The sequence below is a fragment of the Hypomesus nipponensis genome, chromosome 26 (assembly GCF_054491055.1).
Source record: "Hypomesus nipponensis isolate SF chromosome 26, ASM5449105v1, whole genome shotgun sequence".
Classification (NCBI taxonomy): Eukaryota; Metazoa; Chordata; class Actinopteri; order Osmeriformes; family Osmeridae; genus Hypomesus; species Hypomesus nipponensis.
Window position 1 is genome coordinate 333,365 of NC_140386.1, and position 17,849 is coordinate 351,213.

The 17,849-nt window shown below is 40.0% G+C and overlaps 3 protein-coding genes across 3 annotated transcripts in view; 1 reads left to right on the top strand and 2 right to left on the bottom strand.

Annotated features, from left to right (window-relative positions):
- Positions 1-35: 35 nt before the first annotated feature.
- LOC146220925 (dynein light chain Tctex-type 5-B-like) lies at positions 36-1,219 on the bottom strand. Its single transcript, XM_084692530.1, has 4 exons — positions 1,172-1,219; positions 912-1,049; positions 681-752; positions 36-574 (listed from the first exon to the last, which is right to left on the bottom strand). Exons 1-4 carry the CDS (start codon positions 1,217-1,219, stop codon positions 209-211), a joined length of 624 nt encoding a protein of 207 aa, XP_084548656.1. The 3' UTR covers positions 36-208.
- Positions 1,220-2,620: 1,401 nt separating this feature from the next.
- On the bottom strand, positions 2,621-5,014 carry dio1 (iodothyronine deiodinase 1). The gene is made up of 4 exons (XM_084693076.1): positions 4,431-5,014; positions 3,777-3,920; positions 3,463-3,662; positions 2,621-3,331 (listed from the first exon to the last, which is right to left on the bottom strand). Exons 1-4 carry the CDS (start codon positions 4,771-4,773, stop codon positions 3,266-3,268), a joined length of 753 nt encoding a protein of 250 aa, XP_084549202.1. The 5' UTR covers positions 4,774-5,014; the 3' UTR covers positions 2,621-3,265.
- Positions 5,015-8,190: 3,176 nt separating this feature from the next.
- Positions 8,191-17,849, top strand: part of glis1b (GLIS family zinc finger 1b) — a 57,015-nt gene continuing 47,356 nt past the window's right edge. The window contains exon 1 of the mRNA XM_084692581.1: positions 8,191-8,503. Coding sequence (XP_084548707.1) covers positions 8,209-8,503 — 295 coding nt within the window. The 5' untranslated portion in view covers positions 8,191-8,208. The remainder of the gene's footprint in view (positions 8,504-17,849) is intronic.

The window sequence follows — 17,849 nt, forward strand, 5'->3', positions numbered from 1 at the left end:
CACACACACACTCACTCACTCATGCTTGTGATCTTTTTAAAAGAAATTATATTGAAATGAAAATGTATTCAAAATGTATGATCGTGTTCATGAAGTATTTTAGACGTTTTAACATAACAAGAGATTAACAATATATGGTAACCTACTCTATGATGACCTTTTTTACCATTGATCAGCTTTATCTATTTTATGAGTGACTTACGGTATTTTATTCAAAGTACACAGCAAACACATCAATGGTACAGAACATCTCCTGGTTCCGGAATGTGTGTGAAACGCATGTATCAGTGTGGGGGTCCCAAAGACAACGGCTAGCCAGCAGCAACCCCCTATCCCCCTGTTGACCGTCCAACCCCGTTTGACCCAGAGCCACAGTACACACCAGCCTGTAGCGGGCAGGACACATGGTCCTCACCAGATCCTTCACCTCCTCACTTAGCACCTTGGCCAGCGTTCCACTACAGGGGGCATTGTAGGGCAAGCCTTCCAGTCGCGATGACAAGAAGTCCCGGATCATGGAAGAGATCACTGTGTAAGGAAAGTGCTCTGCGGGCTGGGCGGAGCCATCAGGAATCTAGAGTGTCAGAGACAAAATGCTACTATTGTACTATTGCTAAATTTTGTGTTGTGTGCTGACTGTTTTTTGTTTCTGTGTGTGGGGGGTGGGTGGGTTCAAAGACCTGTTCCTGAACTATAATCGTAGGTTTTCTCATTGTGGCCTTCCTTTCCGCTAGTTTTAATGCTGCACGTTCCTGAGAACACAAAGGAAAAATCTTCAAAAAATGTACCATCAACTACTGTCAATTGGAATGTGTCACGTAAATTAAGATAAACATTCAAATGTTAGGGAATTGATGATCGATTGAATGCTGTGGGTCTGGGATTATGGTATGGGCATGTTTCATCTTCACCCTAAGTCCCTTGGAGAACTTCTGGGCTGCCACAAGCCCCTTCAAGCTGAACAGACTCTGGGCCTGGCTTTGGCCTTGAGTTTGGCTGTGTGCCAGCCTGGACGTTCTACGGAGTAACGCCGGGGCCCCTTGAGAAACCTGGACACACAGAGGATGCACATAAGACGTACATCACTACCACCACCACCTCGTTAGATAGAGATCACTAATACAACACATCTGATTACAAAACACTCATGCACACAATCATTTATTTTTACCTCTTTGATAGCTGTATTGCTAGATTTTCTTTCTCTAGATCTGTCCATTGTTCAACAAAATCTATTAAAAAATAAATAAAGCATAAGAGGTCTTTGACAAAAAAGGAATTGGTTATAATTTGTCATGGACAGACATGTTAAAATGAACACATTTGCAACTGTATGCCTATCAATCTGTTTAAAATTCTTTAGATGTTAAAGAACATGCACAGTTTTCCAGGCATACAATAAAGGATATGTACAGTATATATATATATACCAGCCATATTCTATTTATCACATGATCTATGAATTATACAATGATTCTGGTCTGATCTTAACTAAAAAGTACAGTTATGAGACAAACTGAGTCTAAGCTAAATTAACTTGATTGGAAAGTACAATTTGTTACCTGTGTCTGCTGAGTCTGCAGTGTGAAGATAAAACCTCAGGTTGTGCTGGCTGTTGGTTTACACAGTCCCTCCTACATCTCTTAAATGTCTTTAGAGGGTTGCCTTACTAACCAGCAAACCTGATTTGGTGGCAATGCCAAGCATTACAACACTACTACACTACAGTGTGTCAACACAAACCAATATAAGGCTGTCCATGCACTCTGCCTTTTCTTTCCCACATACAGTCCTCTACTGCATTTGAAGCTAATCCTTAAAGGTAAAAGTCCTAACAATATGTGCATTCTGACATTCTGAGAGTGAGCCAAGCTTGTTTCTTGGCTAATGTTTTTAACATGACAGGTTGTTGCACCAGTTGTAGCAACACAAAACCGTTGTGCTCTCTGTATCCTAGTAATTGACATATTAACTTTTGAGTTATGACCCAGTGTTTTTGATGTTGGTCTTTATTTGGATGGCCTTTAACATGGTACTTTTATTAGTGTGGGCTCTTATGTGAGAGCTATACAAGGACATGCAAACACTGTGCTGAGCAAGACGGAGTCAGATGGCTGAGTGGTTGGGAATTCGGGCTATTAATCAGAATGTTGCCGGTTTGATTCCCGGCTGTGTAAAATGACATTGTGTCCTTGGGCAAGGCACTTCACCCTACTTGCCTCGGGGGTAATGTCCCTGTGCTTACTGTAAGTCGCTCTGAATAAGAGCATCTGCTAGAAATGTAAGACTGTTGACCTTTCTAATAACAAAGACATGCCATGGCCAACATTGCCACTGTTTTTCTTCTTCAATGTACTTGTCAATAGTGATATGTCCCATCCATGTAGACGTACTGTTGAATTATCCTTTTGGTTGAAACTGCATGTAAAAAATTAATTTTTAGTTTATGTAAAATAGGGATATTATATTCTATTTTAACCATAAGGAAACAGTACAGCAGGTTCTCCCTCCAATTAATTGTTTATTACTGACACTAGTTGGTGCCGATAATGGCTGCCTAGGTAGGCTCTCCTGCCAAAGTAAATTCCTTGTCTGTGTAAACTTTCATGGCGAATAAACACCAATTCTGATTCTGATTTATTTGTTTGATACCAATACTGATACCCTTATGCATTATCATACACAAACATGATACACACTGTAGATTTTCCAAAACCATGCTGCACAAAACCTACTTTTCATACATCCAATTACAATAGCCAGAAGTTTGCATTGTAATCATCATACACAAAGCAGTAGTACTTCTGGATGATTATTCAATACATAAAAAGTTGTATAGAGATAAATCAGGTAGTGATCATATGTTAAGCAAACCCCACCTGTCATCATCATGATACATTTTGTAGGAAGCTAAATTAAGCCACAGAGAATTTATTATAAAAATATAACTTTTCTCAAATAACACATTATACATTATAAAAGTTTTAGGAAAAAGACAACTGACTAACAATTTGTCCATGTCCTATTAGATTTCTTAGTCTGAATATATTCATGTATGTAATGTACATGACCTGGTTCAAACATCTCTCCAATTCTTTCTACATCAGGTTACAGAGGTCAGACATTTGCTCTGTATCCATCATTAACAAAAATGGAGAATAGTTAAAATCCAGGGATGAACATTGATCACGAAAGGGTGAAATTAAATGAATTTAAGGGATAGCAAACTGGAGTTACACAACAGAAAGCTGTTTTGACACATCTTCTACTTCATCTTTTGCAGGAATGAGTGCACCTCCATAGGATCGTAACCCCAAGGCCCCTTAACTCCCTGAGAAGAAAGAGGTTTTACAAGTTACTTCACAAATGTAGGACATACGTTTCAATAGACTGCTGCCCTTCACTCGGTTTATCTATATGTAATATGTAAAACTCAAACAAAAAAGGGCAGTCCTTATTTACCTTATACACAACGTTTCCTGCCTGTAGCACGTACAACCTTTCGGGCAGAGCACCATATTTAGCAGCTGTGGTATCAAACATTTCATCCACTACAATGGTACATAGTGGGTCCTCCTTGGCAAGTAGCTGAGCAGCAGCAATTCTCTCCTTTAGGTCCTGGTGCTTCTTGATAGCAACATTGTTGCTAAAGGCCCAACCATCTAAAGAGAATATATAAAGACATGGCTCACTGTATACACAGTCTGAGCAAATGTTATTACATAGGCTACTGCAAAGACTATAACAATTGCAGGTCTATTAAACAGCAAACTCACCTGTTGAATGTGCCTCAGCAACGTAGACAACAAGAAAGTCTGCCACATCACTGAAGTCCTTGACCAGTCTCTTGAACTGGTCAAGTTTGTACAAAAATGGAGGTCAGGAACAACTTCCAAAACTCAATACCAGAGGTCTGTTGTCTAAAGAAATGCATCACATTAAAGGTGGGTTAGGCACAAAACTACAGTAACGCCATTGAGTCAGGGGTGTCGTATGGGGGGTGGGGGTAGTTAGGACGATTCTAAGGGCCCCTGACTGACAGGGGCCCCAAAAAATAGAAAAACTTATAAAAATGATCAAAAAATATGAATATATATATATTATTTTTCATGGGGCCCAAAATTCCTGGTGGCGCCCCTGCATTGAGTGCAGGGGCATAGTGCGTGCATATAGACAGGTACCCCGTCCAATCAGTAGTCAAGGTACGGCCTAATGAATTGTTGTGTTTAAGATAGTCGCCCAGAGATGTCGGATTGATTTCATATTACCGTCAAACCTTTATATGTATTGGTTGCTATCCGTGAAGTTTATTTTGGCAAATATGACAAAAAGTGCTTATCAAACACATTAGATACCCTGCCTTTAAGGTAAACGTTTTCTTATGTAGCCTATAGTTTCAGTTCTATAGAAAAGGCATATGACCGACCCACCTTTCATAAAATTGTAGATATTCGTTTTCTTGCCGTCTAAAGTAACAACAGGTGTATCAGGGGCCTTTGAACCCACAAATGCATCTTCACCGAGCGAGAGCCATATGTGTCCGATCACAGTTTTTATGAATATTAAAGACATGAAAGTTGGTCCCCAATCTTCATATTTGAATTTTGGATTCTGGCTCATCGTAACCTTCTCACCCATCTTTAAAATAAGTTGCTTGGTCAAGCTTGGCGAAAAAATATTCAGCAGAAAAAGTAACAGAGTTTGCAATATCGCAAATATTGCAATACATAGCGCTGATAAATAGACAATCAACTTCAAGAAAATCCTCTTCATTTGGCCTGACTGCACGAGTCTGTGAGACGGTCGTTTAAGGAAACCAATCGTCTAAGATGGTCTCTCCAACTACCGAATACCACCGACCTCTACGTGGAGAATGAATAATAACACAAGGCGACATAGACGATTGATCTGTCAATGTACGGGTCGATGAGTTACGTACTATGAATGTAGGGCTGTGCCATATACCTATATAACTCGACCGAGCTACGCGACTCTTTAAAGATGGCTTCCCCGTTCATTTCTATGAAAAAGATATCGGTGGCGCAGTGAGGCCAAACCCCCACCCCTCGCTCCTCGTCTTGAGACAACGGCCCCGGTGGATGTTGGTGGTATTGCATTTTCAAATCGGTGTACCGATTGCAATACGATTTTATTCTATTAAATTCGACTTTATTCTATGAACTCAAGTCAACATAACCAAAACTATCTCCCCCAATTATTTTTGTTCCATTCTTGAACCTGACTCACAGACTACTACTATCTGTATTAACTTTAACACGCTCCCAAGCGTGGTGTAGCCTACTGTTGGAAGGCAAGCGGTGCAAAGCGTTAAAAAACGTTTTAGTGGACACAAAGCTTGACTGCTGACTCCATCTCTCTTCACTAAAATGCCCCACCATTACAGTACCGTGAAAGCCAAATAATCTACATTTATTATTTGTTCATTTGATGGAGCCTCTTGTCTGTCAAGGGTCACGTGAAGGTTATAAAATGTATATTTGAATATTGGTCGTTAAGTGGCATGATTACATTATATGTAGTATAGAAGACACTTCATGTCATTTAACTATATCAGGCTAGGATGAAATGCATGGAGAGTGAGAATAAGCTGCTGCAAACAGGATCTGATCCTGGTGAGACACAGAAGAAGCCCAGACAGAATGCTCTCACATACTTGTTAGGATCAAGTCCAATGCCTGCCAGTGTAAAACAATTGAGCACAACTTCTAGGTAGTTACCCTTTAATATTTGTTTTGGCTGGAGGTTAATCAACATGTATTACCTTGAATTATTGTTGCATGGTGTGAAAGTCAAAAGCTATGGCCTGATAGCATGTACAAGTGGTGAAGACAAGAATAGCATCAGTGGTTTCAAGGCACAAGTATATACATTTTTGAATACTGTCAGAAAATGTTACGGTGTGTGGTGGGGTAGGACCCAAATGCAGGAGATTTTGCCAGGTGGAGCCTCAAACAAGGGTCTATTCATGATGATAGGGAAACAGACAGGGTACTCACGGTAACAAGAGTAAGGACAAGACAAAGCCTGGACAAAACAGGAACCTAAACACACAACCAAACAAGACACAGGTGGACACGATAACACTAAGGAGTACTGAAACCACTCAACAAGACCCAGGTGAAGACAATGACAGACACAGGGAAACACCAGGGCAGGGCAAGGGGGCACGGCTGTGGCCGTAAAAGTACCCCCTTCAAGGGGCCTCACCGGATGTCCCACCATGAACAAGGCAGGGTAGCAGGTCGGAGCAGGTCTGGGGGACGGCCAAGGCGGAGAGCCCAGGGTTGGGGCAGTTCCGGGGGGCGACCCGGAGGCAGGTGGGCGTATGGGCGTACATGGGCCATTAGCGGTCTAGGAGTAGTGAGTGACCTGTTGTATCACTGGACCAAATTTGAAAACATTTGGAATTAATAAGAATACTAACATAAATAATAGGTTCCCTCCTACCGGAAGAACCCTAAAAACAAAGAAAAACTACAATTCATGCTTTGTCTCACTTGTTCTTGCCTTTTGCTTGTGGTATTTCCCCAAATTAACTAAATGTTTGATATTACATTTCAAGAGCAATTCTGAATCCGAATATTAGGCTTCACTTAACAATTTTGAAAGTTTAGACAAATCTTGGAGGAAAAAAGCAGGTATGGTTGGACTATGGTCATTGTAAAAATAACTTTCATTTTAACACGTGCAACTATTGGAGCTTACTCCCAAAATGTTAAAGGAATATTGTGTTATTTTAATTTGAAACCAAATCGTTAGTCAAAGTAGCCCTGTAGCGCTGTAACATGTCCACTAGATGGTACCATACACCTATACAATTGAGTATAAGTTAAAGACAGTTGGTCCACTGTGAACTTCAAATTTGATTAAAAAAACAATATATTTGGACTCAAATCATTGTCACGCTACATACCATGTAGCCTATTGCACCCAAAATGTCCCTGCATGTTAGCACATTAGGTTATACACAGCATTTTCTATTCCTTTACTTTATTGTAATTCTAACACTGTTACTGGGTTAAACTGAGTATTTGTTTCAGAAGTCATTCACATTCAACTTTCATAAGTATGTGGTTTATTGTTTGACATAGATTTTAAAGAGCATAGGCTGCTTATACAATGACATACTGTAAACTTAACATGATACATTTGAGTAATATCACATTTAAATTAGGGTCCAGCAGGCATTGTTCGAACTGAGTACTCATTGTCAACGAAATTCACTGTGTAATAGACCTATAGACCTATAGGCCATATAAGACTAACTAGACCAAGCCCACTGCAACCATGCTGTTTCACGTGTGAGTTTCACCATTTGAATATATCCCAATGTTTCAATGTTGTTGTTGTTTTCTAATTAAATTTATCTTTACAGTTTGACCCCCAGTCATTAACCTCAAAATACAAAGTATTTTCAACCATATTCGGTTAACACCGTACATAGTCTTTACCTGTCAAAACCTGATCAAATTACGTTTCCCCGATGTCAGTTAAATCACTCACTAGTAATTAATCACACGTAATTAATAATGTCAATTGGGCATATGTTCAATATTCCATTAGGCACCTATCTTAAATAGCCTGCCCACAACTTGCTGAAACTCAGCACTCCTAAACTTCAATATGTAGACTACTTCAGGATAGGTTTTCTGACCCGTAACAGGGATGTTACGGGATGTCACATACACACTATGTGTGCATCCACATAGCCTAGGCCCTAGGCTACCTCTGATATTCGCTCAATGCTCCCATTGGTGCAGAGAGGCATTCATTACAAAAACTCGCGACTCAGTGGATGTATCTGATGTCAATCAGAGTGAAGATGCGCGTTTTGGATGCTGAGATGTGATACCCCCAAAAGCTTACTAGTTTAGAATGAGGGTCAACGATGCTGTTGAGGATAATACATCTGAACATTTACACGAAGATGCTAGTCTACAGAGCCTTCAGGGTTTCTCAATTTATTCTAGTTTGACAAGGTAAGTGCAATGAAGAACATATTAAAGAGTGGGAATTGGGGTTCATTGCCTGGTCCATCTGGGAAAACGTTTCAATCAATGTTGAAGCTAAATAATCACGTTTAGCTTATACGACATTTACGACGTCAAGTTAACTTTAGCATGATATGTGTGAATTTGTCTCCGAACGCAGGCAAATGTGAGAAGACCGTACACAACTGAGGTTTCAATGCAGAAGTCTTCAGCGCTCATCGAAATGGTCAGTCACTGTCAACCCCCAGCGTTTACAGATTTCACGGGACTGACCCTCTCCATGTACAGCAGTAAATCGGAAATGTGTGCAAGACGCGTCGGCAACGATGGGTTTGGACTTCAGACGTGCCTGAGACCAAATCATTTGGGTCAGATGCAGTATCCTAGTCCAAAGCGACTCGTCGTGTCGGAGGAGCGTTACGGAACTCAAGAAAAAGCGCATTTGACAGGAAAGGCTCAACGCGTGGGCTTCTCCCTGCCACCTGGACAAGGTAAGCCTGAACCATAATTCGGTTTGAACTTTTATAGCCTTTTATTGACGCATTTTAAGAACTATTCCCCGGCTTTGTGAGAAGAGTTTTCGAATAGGCTAGGCTATGTTATCGGAAGTTTTGGTAAGGCATTCATACATGCTATGAAAACCATGTTTATGTTATCATTGCTCTCCCTCTTCCTCAGTGTTGGGCACATGTGGCATCTGTGTTTCTGCGTTTGATCCAATCGTGCTATTATTGCCAACACCTTGTATGCTTGTAGTTGATAATGTGCCTTAGTTAGAACATAAATATATCCTTGCCAGTTACATAAAACACACCAGTCAATGTCATATCAACTAGGCAATATATAATGACTGTAATTAGTGATAACAACAGTGGCATCAACTAATAGCCTATGACTGCACTCAGGTTATACGGACAGTGTTTAAAATGCTCTACAGCAGTCCATAATCTGTGTTCCTTACATCTTTATTCTTTCTTACTGTCACAAAGGGCTTTAGATGATAACTAAACCCAACATATGTCATATGAAGTAATTGGATTTGTATAATCTTTTTAAATTACCCTAACATTTGATGGAGGTTACCTGTTATGCTCAACAAATAATACTAGATGATTTCTAGGCTCTGTGAATGCCTGCTTGAGTTGTTAAAACAATCAACAAACAAAAAAAAACCTGTGCCCTGACTATGGAAAACAGAATAGTCTGGTTGTCTTTGAGAAAGCCTCATACATCCTGTTTAGATAGTGTTGTTGAGCAGGAGAGAGGGCGGAGGTAATTACTTGCCCATACTAAATTATGATTATACAGAACTGACTTTTATATTAGCAATCATCCTCTCACAAAAAGAGGCTCAAAGGATTTGATTATTGTTTCTTCTTGCCAAACACAAACCATATGTGTCTGAATGTGTTTTTGCATTCATGAGAACTTAGAAACACATTGCCATCATTCCAAACCACCATGAATAATCTCATTGTCTTTATAGTGTTTTGGAACCTTCTCTCATAGAATTACAGAAATGCAATAGATATTTGTATGGATGAGGATTCAGTCATTGTCTTAGTTAAGATTAATGTTCCTGTTAACTTTGAACTTTTTCTGCAAACTGAAAGGCACAGTGAAATTTGACAGGATTGTACAGTTTTGTGCACAGGTTAGTCCACTTTTGTACTGTATATTAGAAAATGAAGGTCCTGTTAATTAAAGTCAAATTAGGTCCTGTTACATGTAACAGAGGTACAGATACAACCAACACATCGTTCTCTTTCAGCACATTTTTGTATTCACTGATGTATAATCTGTTGAATTTTTGTATACGTTGCAATTCACATGGGAATTTTGGGCTTTAATATGTCAAATGTCTGGGATACTTTTTTCCATTCACAGTTCAGACGCCTTCCATTGAAATGCACTACTTGCAAGTCTTTCTCGTTTTTTTGGCTTGCTAGCAGAATCAAGTGCATCCAAATGATCCATAGGACTCATCAGGGTTTTGTGTTGTGTTCAGTGATATTATCTCATGCTCATCTCTGTGGCTTGGCCAAGGACTCAAGCCGAACATTTGATTTATGTATTAAAGCGCTTCCATATAAAATAGAATCTTTCCTCACAGAAGTGAGTCAATGGAATAAGAACATACATCCAAGCTTTTGATGCATGGATGTTCCTCTGACCTTACTGGCTTTACATGTTCTTAATTCCAGATACGTATGTATGTAGTTGCATAAAAGACTGAAGGGTTAGTTGATTTTCCTTCTATTATTACTATTTATTTTTCATTATTTAAGTATACAATACACAATACAGAACATATTTTCAGCCATACTCCTTAACCAAATTTGTTTCTGTATCCTTAAAAAAAAAGAAGCTTTGTGTAGTTAATGTAGTATTCTTAACCATGATGCTGAGTGACTGATCTTCAAAACTAAGCGACAGCTAAAATGATATTCCCTTTAAATAGTGCATCACGGTAGAACATTTTGAGTTTAATTGCTACTTTAGTGGTTCTGTGCATATAAATACTTAAAATGTGCCAATCAAATTAGATATGTTAGGAAACAATCATCTTTAAATGTTTAATAAACGCTGTGTAGTCAACGCTGTGTAGTCAATTGTGTAGCTGTGTAGTCAACTGTGTCGCTGTGTAGTCAACTCTGAACAGGTAAGTTGTATCTTAGTTGTAAGTTGTAATCTTACATTAATAGATTCCCTGTTAAGTATAAGTCTGTGAGGGTACAGTAACTGTGAGCCAAAGCTAGGCTGGATAAGGTTAAGTGGTGCCTCCGTCTACCACGATAAAAATGTCTGGACAGTTTGAAATCATGATGAAAACTGTTCAGATGAATCTAAAATACACATTTTATTCAAACAATCTTGAAAACAGTAGATTCAGTGATGTATGCATGTAAGTTCTTAGTGGTGTAAACAGAAAATGGTAATTAAACTTAGGTTAGTCAAATGTTTTTTTTATTTTTATGGAAAGGATGTGTGGTCTTTTAGGAAGCACTGCACTGACTAAGGGGAACAGAAGTTGATCATATCTACCATGAGTCTCCTGAATTCTAAATATTAGTGCCCACTAGCAACAAAAATATTTAGTTTGCTAAGGAATATGTTTGAATGATGGTCAGTGAATGCATTAAGTGTGTATCTTAGCATCACTTGATACTTTACTAAAATTCTTCCCCGCTGAAATCTGTTAAGATTATTCAAGGGAATTTTTCAAATTAGCTGTGTGCTGGAACTCTATGCTCTCTCTTTCATAAATGCTCAAGTAGTGTGTTGATTCAGCTTGTGAAAAGATGAGTAATTCATTTAGGAGTGAGTTCTTGTAGTGAATATTGACGTGTCTATTGCAACTTTCACACACACACACACACACACACACGCACACACACACACACACACACATACACACACAGACACACACACACACACACACACGTACCCTGTTTGGAGACTGTGCATTATGTGGCACTGGCATCCATATTGAATTCCCCAAAACTGACTTAGTTTCCTGTGTTTTCCCTAGCAGACAACTCTGCCTCTCAGAAAAACGAGTGATAATGTGAGTGTTATGGGAAACAGCTGACTGTAACAGTGCTGCTTTTAAGTTGCTACTGTGTCAGAAGTGCTTCCCAACCCTATTGCAATCCCCCGCACTTAACTCCTCTAAACTTCTGATGGACAAACATTGCATTCAACAGTGCTACTCTATTAGCTCTACTCTATTTTATTCTGATAAAACAAGGGAAACCTGATTGCCACAATCAAACCTCAAAGAAAAAGGTTGCAGCACCTCATCTAGGTTTTATATCACAACAATTCTTCAACATTTGAGCACTTAGGTGTTTTTCCAGGCATCCACCACAACCAACCACAATAACTGCCACACAAATACAGCCTGAATTTAAGAAAGAAGCCAAAACAACCATTATATTCACCCAATATGGACTTTATCTTTGCGGCCTTCACAACACCAAGTTTTTCCCAGGATTTGGCTCCCCAGCCTACTCCTGTGTGTGATTCGCATGACCTCAACCGTGAGGCATGGGTAAATGTGTCGGTGCAGCCAGATCTGTGGGAAGGGTGTAGTGTAGCAAAGGTTGTATAGGGTGGTGGTGTAATGTTTGCAGCATGTTCCACTGATTCATAAAGCCCCATCGATGATAGTCTGGTTGTGGTATTCCAGTAAACCTCAGTCTGGCTGAGAATGAGAAGAGGGAATGCTGGGTAATTGACTGAGAGCATTTCCTGAGTCACAGGGAAAGAGGAAAAAAGAGCAAGTCTGGCAACTTGGAGGGTTGAATCAGCTCGCTCCAATAGAGTATTGCTCATGACGTCTGTAGGAATCAAAGATGTTCTGAGATGAAGAAAACGTGTTGCAGGCATTGGCTCAGATAAACAAAATATGATAAGATAAGGTGAGAATGGCAATGACACCGCAATTCAGCATTTGAGCATTTTTAGAATTCTAATTTCATAAGAATGCTCTGAAGAAGTTAGTAGACTTGTGTTATGTGATACATTGAAGGGAAAGAACCCTCTCTATCACTTAAATGTTGTAGTTTGAACAAGTTCAAATGTTTGATGATTGTGGTATGACTATTGCATGACGTTGTAACCAAAGGCATTTTCACTTTCAAGAGCATGAGCTCCTTGCCAATGAAACCCAAACTGTTAATCTGCTGTGTCGAAATATTTTAGGAATACCAGAGGAAATTTGCTTTGGATCTCAGTAAGATTGTGGAAAAAAATTGTATTGGCTCAGATATGTCATCATAAAATGTATTTATAGCCCAAACCTTTTCTTGAGAATCTCTCATGTAAAGGTTTACCCACTCTTCCCTTTCCTTTTTGACATTGCATATTGAATTTGTCTATCATGTGAAATCAATCTGCTTGTATTGCCTGAACTATTTCACAGACAGTAGAGATTAGAGGTGCTGTCTGTACCACTTTCGACAACAGTTTTTCCCTTCACTTCACTTCTCCCATCCTCGCTTCCCTCCCCTCCCCTCCCCTCTCCTGTACCATGGGAGACATGCCACATTTAACCGCACTCTCTGTAGAGCCCGTATTACTCATGCATTTTCAGACGGCAGCGTCTGCAGACCTCTCTGTATGGGACTTAGCGCACGGGTGGCTTTTTGATTTACATCTCGGCTGTGGCACTTGCTGTTCTTGGCTCCGTGTTAGCTTGTTTCATCAAAGAAAAATCTGCTGTGCTCCGTGGCAGTCAGATGAGCGCCTATCGCTCCTCTGGCCCGTGGATGGTGGACCTGCCCGACTCGCAGCAGAGAGTGAGGGAGAGGGAGGAGAAGGAGAGGGCTAAAAGAAGAGAGAGAGAGACAGAGAGAGAGAGAGAGAGAAAGAGAGAGAGAGCGAGAGGGAGAGACAGAGGAAGAGACAGAGAGGGGTGGGCGTATGGTGAGAGAAAGGGAGGACAGTGTTGGAGATCAGTTCAGTTGACCTTTTTTACCTGGACAATGTGCTTTGGCAATGAGAGATGGCTGCGTTGCCTATATAAGACTCTTAACCCTCTTTTTTAAGCCTTGTTTTACTCAATCAAGTGACTTAATTAAGACTTATACTATGTACACAGTAGCAGCTTTATTCTAACCAAGCCAGTGTCACATCACCAAAAGCAGAGAGCAGCAACTTGTTCAGGTTGCAAAGACCCCGAGAGCTTGACTGTTGTGGTTGGTGTCTGAAACAGTGTTTTTACAAGGCCGAGCATGCCAGAGACCACTCACTAGGCCAATCAGCTACTGGCTTCATCTGACTGGTCAAAAACAAACGGCTAGCATGAAACTCTCCAAGCTGGTTTATGCCTTCATTAGTAGGGGGGAGAAATCAGCCAAAAGGCTAAATTTTATCCTCTCTGTTGTTCCCTCTGCATTTGTGCCAGGAAGCTGCCATGGGGCAGTGCCCAGCCAGCAGACAAGCCGATTGGCTGGCCCATTCCCAGAGGACTATGAAAGACATTATAAAGTCTAATAGTGCAGTTTATAGATTTTATTACTGCTCGTTAATAAAAGCCCCAGCATTCTGAAAGAATTAGTTATTCTCTTGTCCTCAGCAATCCAATCCAGCCCTGTGCGATATCACATTACAGTCCAAGCTTTTCCTTAGGCTAATAACTGCTCATGAGCAAGCCCTACAACTGAATTAGGTTTGTTTAGAGTAGAAACTTTTGAAATTCAAGGCAAAATTATTTCGCAATGCTTGTGAACAAATAGAGCCATCATCCATCAATAACTGGAAACATACTGTATTTTTTCTTTGGAGAGATATCTAATACATTATTTTACTTTACACAATGGTTCAGTGTTACTGCTGATCAAAGTGTGTCTTCCACTGTCCCCCACTAGGATTCCTACTCTGTTTAGGTATTTATTGTTTATTTGGGTATTATTTGTCTGCACAACATTTCTACAATCTGAAGTGTCAGGTGCATGTGTCTTGTGGGTCATGTGGGTCCTCATAGCTCCTTTTGTTATGGGTATTCTAGACGTGCTGCACTACACAGGACGTATATGTTCCGAGGAAGTAGCGGATTACGGGGGAGTGAGGTTAGTGCCATGTTCAGGTTAATCCCTACAGTAGACTGCAAGCTGGGACCTGGGAGCAGGGCCAGACCAAAGCTGGATGTTAATAAAGTTCTGAGGATCCATGCCAGTGTTGTGATCTCCCAGAATGCTCTAGGTTATTTTTACAGACTTCAATTATATTTGAAATGAGAGGCGGCTGTTCACTAGGTTCATGTTAGAGTTGGGAGATTCTATACGCGATAAGGGATGCAATTTCCCACAATAGATTGTAATATAATTCTCTGTGTAGTCTCTTTACTTTCCCATTGCCTGGGAATTGTAGCTAGGGAAACCTCATATCTTCTTATGTGCTTAAACCATTCACTTCAAACTGAAGCTGTATTGTCCAGGCCATTTGAGACAGAGATATGTACTGAATGGGAACAAATTTGTTGGACATTCTTTTTTTATGACAGTGTTCAGTGCCATATGACAACACTCAATGGAGTGAATCATGATATGAGTGATGATTTTTTAAGTGAGGTTGCAGTCTGTATTTCTAAAGATGTAGGGTTGATCTTATTCACCACGTCCCTAATCTCATCGGTTGCATAGCATATCATTTGTCATTTGGTCACAGGCAATTCTTTACGATAATAATTTTTATACATCCCTTTGCATTTTTCCTACCTGTTTTCCTACCTGTGAAATAATTGTCAAAGAGCCTTTAACCATCCAGACAATTATGGGACCACAACTTTTCATATTGTGTGTAATTAATATAAAGTGCAATATCTTGTCTGTACCTCTTTGTATACTTACTCAACAGTTCAGCTGTCAGTTGACTGAAAGCTACTTAATAAAAATATTGTGTTGGACACTTAAGAACTTTTAGCAGTTTACCATTGGTAGATATAGCTGGAAGCTGGGATGTGAATAATGTGTTTGTATGAGTGCATTTGTATAGTAATAAAGTGAAGAGCAGAAGTAGAGTATAGGGGATGGACAGTTCCAGAGGTAAATGTGCACTGCACATGTGTGTGTGTGAATGTAAGTGTATTGTATTGTGCTTCTCATAGAAATAACACATATCTGAATCAAAGAGATTTGAAAAAAGCTTGATCTTACACAGGCGGTGGTGGTGGTGGGGAAGCACGAAATGAGAGGCTGGTATGTTGGGGTGAGGTGGAGGGATGGTGTCGCTTATGGCTCATTCTGGCCATAGCGAATGTAGAAAAGAAAACAATCTCAAACTAATAGGAACCAGGTCATTTGAGTGTCCTTGTTGGCCTTATGTTTACGGCCCATTCCCCCCCAGCTCCGTGTGTAACGTTTACGACGGAGGTATGGCCCATCGAGAGAAGCTGTACACCATATAACTGATTTGCTGGGATTCCTGGATCCACACAAAAAAATGAGCATAGGCCTTCATTTAAACCTATACACGCAACAGGAAACTATTCTTATATATCACTTGGAGTTTTTGACATGAATATTTCAGAAAAATATTGGCGTCCGCCCCAGTATGTGTTCACTGAACCAGAGACATGGATACAGAAAAAAAACTGTAGGGAAACAGTTTTTTTTTCACTTTATGCTTATATTTGGACCTTAAAAAGTGATCTCACAGCACATGTTGACTGATGCTGATAAAAAAAATCAGGCTTGTTGAGCCTGTATTGACAACAATCTAATAGCGGAGCTTTTAAAACAGTAATCAAGTTTGGCAGTTAAGGCTCTGACAGCCAGGTGCTGAGTAGTTGGCCCTGATCCCTGTCACGTCCGCCAATTGGAAAAGGCTTTGCAGAATTTATCTGCACCGCTTTTCCCTTGACAAATTATTTCATTGTTCCCGCACAGTTGGTTTTCATTTAGTCTCTTGGCTAATGATGGACTCCATGATCATGTCGACTATTCTTACAGTTTTTTTCAGCATATGTACCCAAACTAAGACTGTTCAAATCTCACAGCATATCCATTTGGTCTCCATAAACATGGAATGCGAAAAACGAAAGCTGGCATAGCTCCTTTTACAACAGAATTGAATCCTGATAGTTCTACACTGGGATCTCAATCCCTTCTTCAGTAGCATGACATGGGCACAAGTGCCAAACCAGGTAATGTGACATGATGGCACAGCTCCTTCTGTGAGACTGCGCGTGACTCCCACTCACACAGACAACACAGACACACATGGAAACATACACACATACAATCACACACACACACATTCTACCTAAAACCATGATCACATTACAAACTTGTACTTCGTGTATACTTGTAGCAGACAGCTTGTGTGCCACAGATGGGAAAGATAGAGGTGGAACTTCTTGCCTTTCCTCGTCCTCTTACTGCCCTCTATCTGACCTGGCCTCACTACATCAAGCCTAGGCTGCTAATCTCTTACAAATGCTGGGAGTCTCCATGGCCAGGCCTTCTCTGAGACAGCTCAGTCAAAACAGCCCGGTGCTCCTGAACAGGCCTCTGACGGACCCAATTTAAACGCTGACCAACTAACAAATACCTGCTGCTTGTTCTGCAGAATTACGCTGCACAGAACTATCAAACGGATACATAGAGTTTGACAGTGTGTTTGCTGTCCCAGCAAGTAACATAGACTTACTGTGTAACTGTTTATCCAGGCAGGACTGTAAGTAACTGGAGATTCACTAAAATCTTACTTGAAGTGAAGAATATGTTTCAGTTTTAAATTTTGAAGGAACTATCTAGCTTATTGTTTAAAACTTTATTTTAAACAATAAGATAGATAGTTCCTTCAAAATTTAAACATGTGGATAGTGCTTCTTACATGTGTCCATAGCTAATGACGGCTACTCAAAATCAATCAGGAAGCTAAATGGAAAGCTAAATTACTTCCAACTGATTTCCTTTCATACATTACAAACAAAATGTAGGCTTAAAAAAATAATAATAATATAATAATAATAATAATCCCCTTTAATCTCATTTTAGGTTTAATTTTAGCAAACTTTTGAATCCACTTTTATTTTGCCCACCAGTGAAAGAAAGCTGTTGGGTTTTCAAATTGAACATTGATCGTTAGAAACATGTTTTTCATTCCACATGAGAACACTCTTAACCACACAGCTCTGAAGAGACTCTTCCTGGTTTTCTCATACCCTGTCATTGTTTACACGGGGTTAGCCACATCTTCTGACAACTTTGGCTTTCTAATGAACTCTATACAGCTTCGGTCCTTCTCCAGGCTCAAACACAAAGTTGGCCTTTGAACATGGAGCTGTAACTTTGCATCAAACCTAACAATTTACTTCTCCCTCTTACT

Bases quoted from the DNA above. Each gene is read 5' to 3' on its own strand.
- LOC146220925 (XM_084692530.1), bottom strand. From the start codon at position 1,219: ATGGACAGATCTAGAGAAAGAAAATCTAGCAATACAGCTATCAAAGAG. The intron at 753-911 runs GTGAAGATGAAA...TTGTGTTCTCAG, and splicing joins AGTTCTCCAAGGGACTTAGG to GAACGTGCAGCATTAAAACT. The intron at 575-680 runs GTCTTTGAACCC...CTGACACTCTAG, and splicing joins CGATTATAGTTCAGGAACAG to ATTCCTGATGGCTCCGCCCA.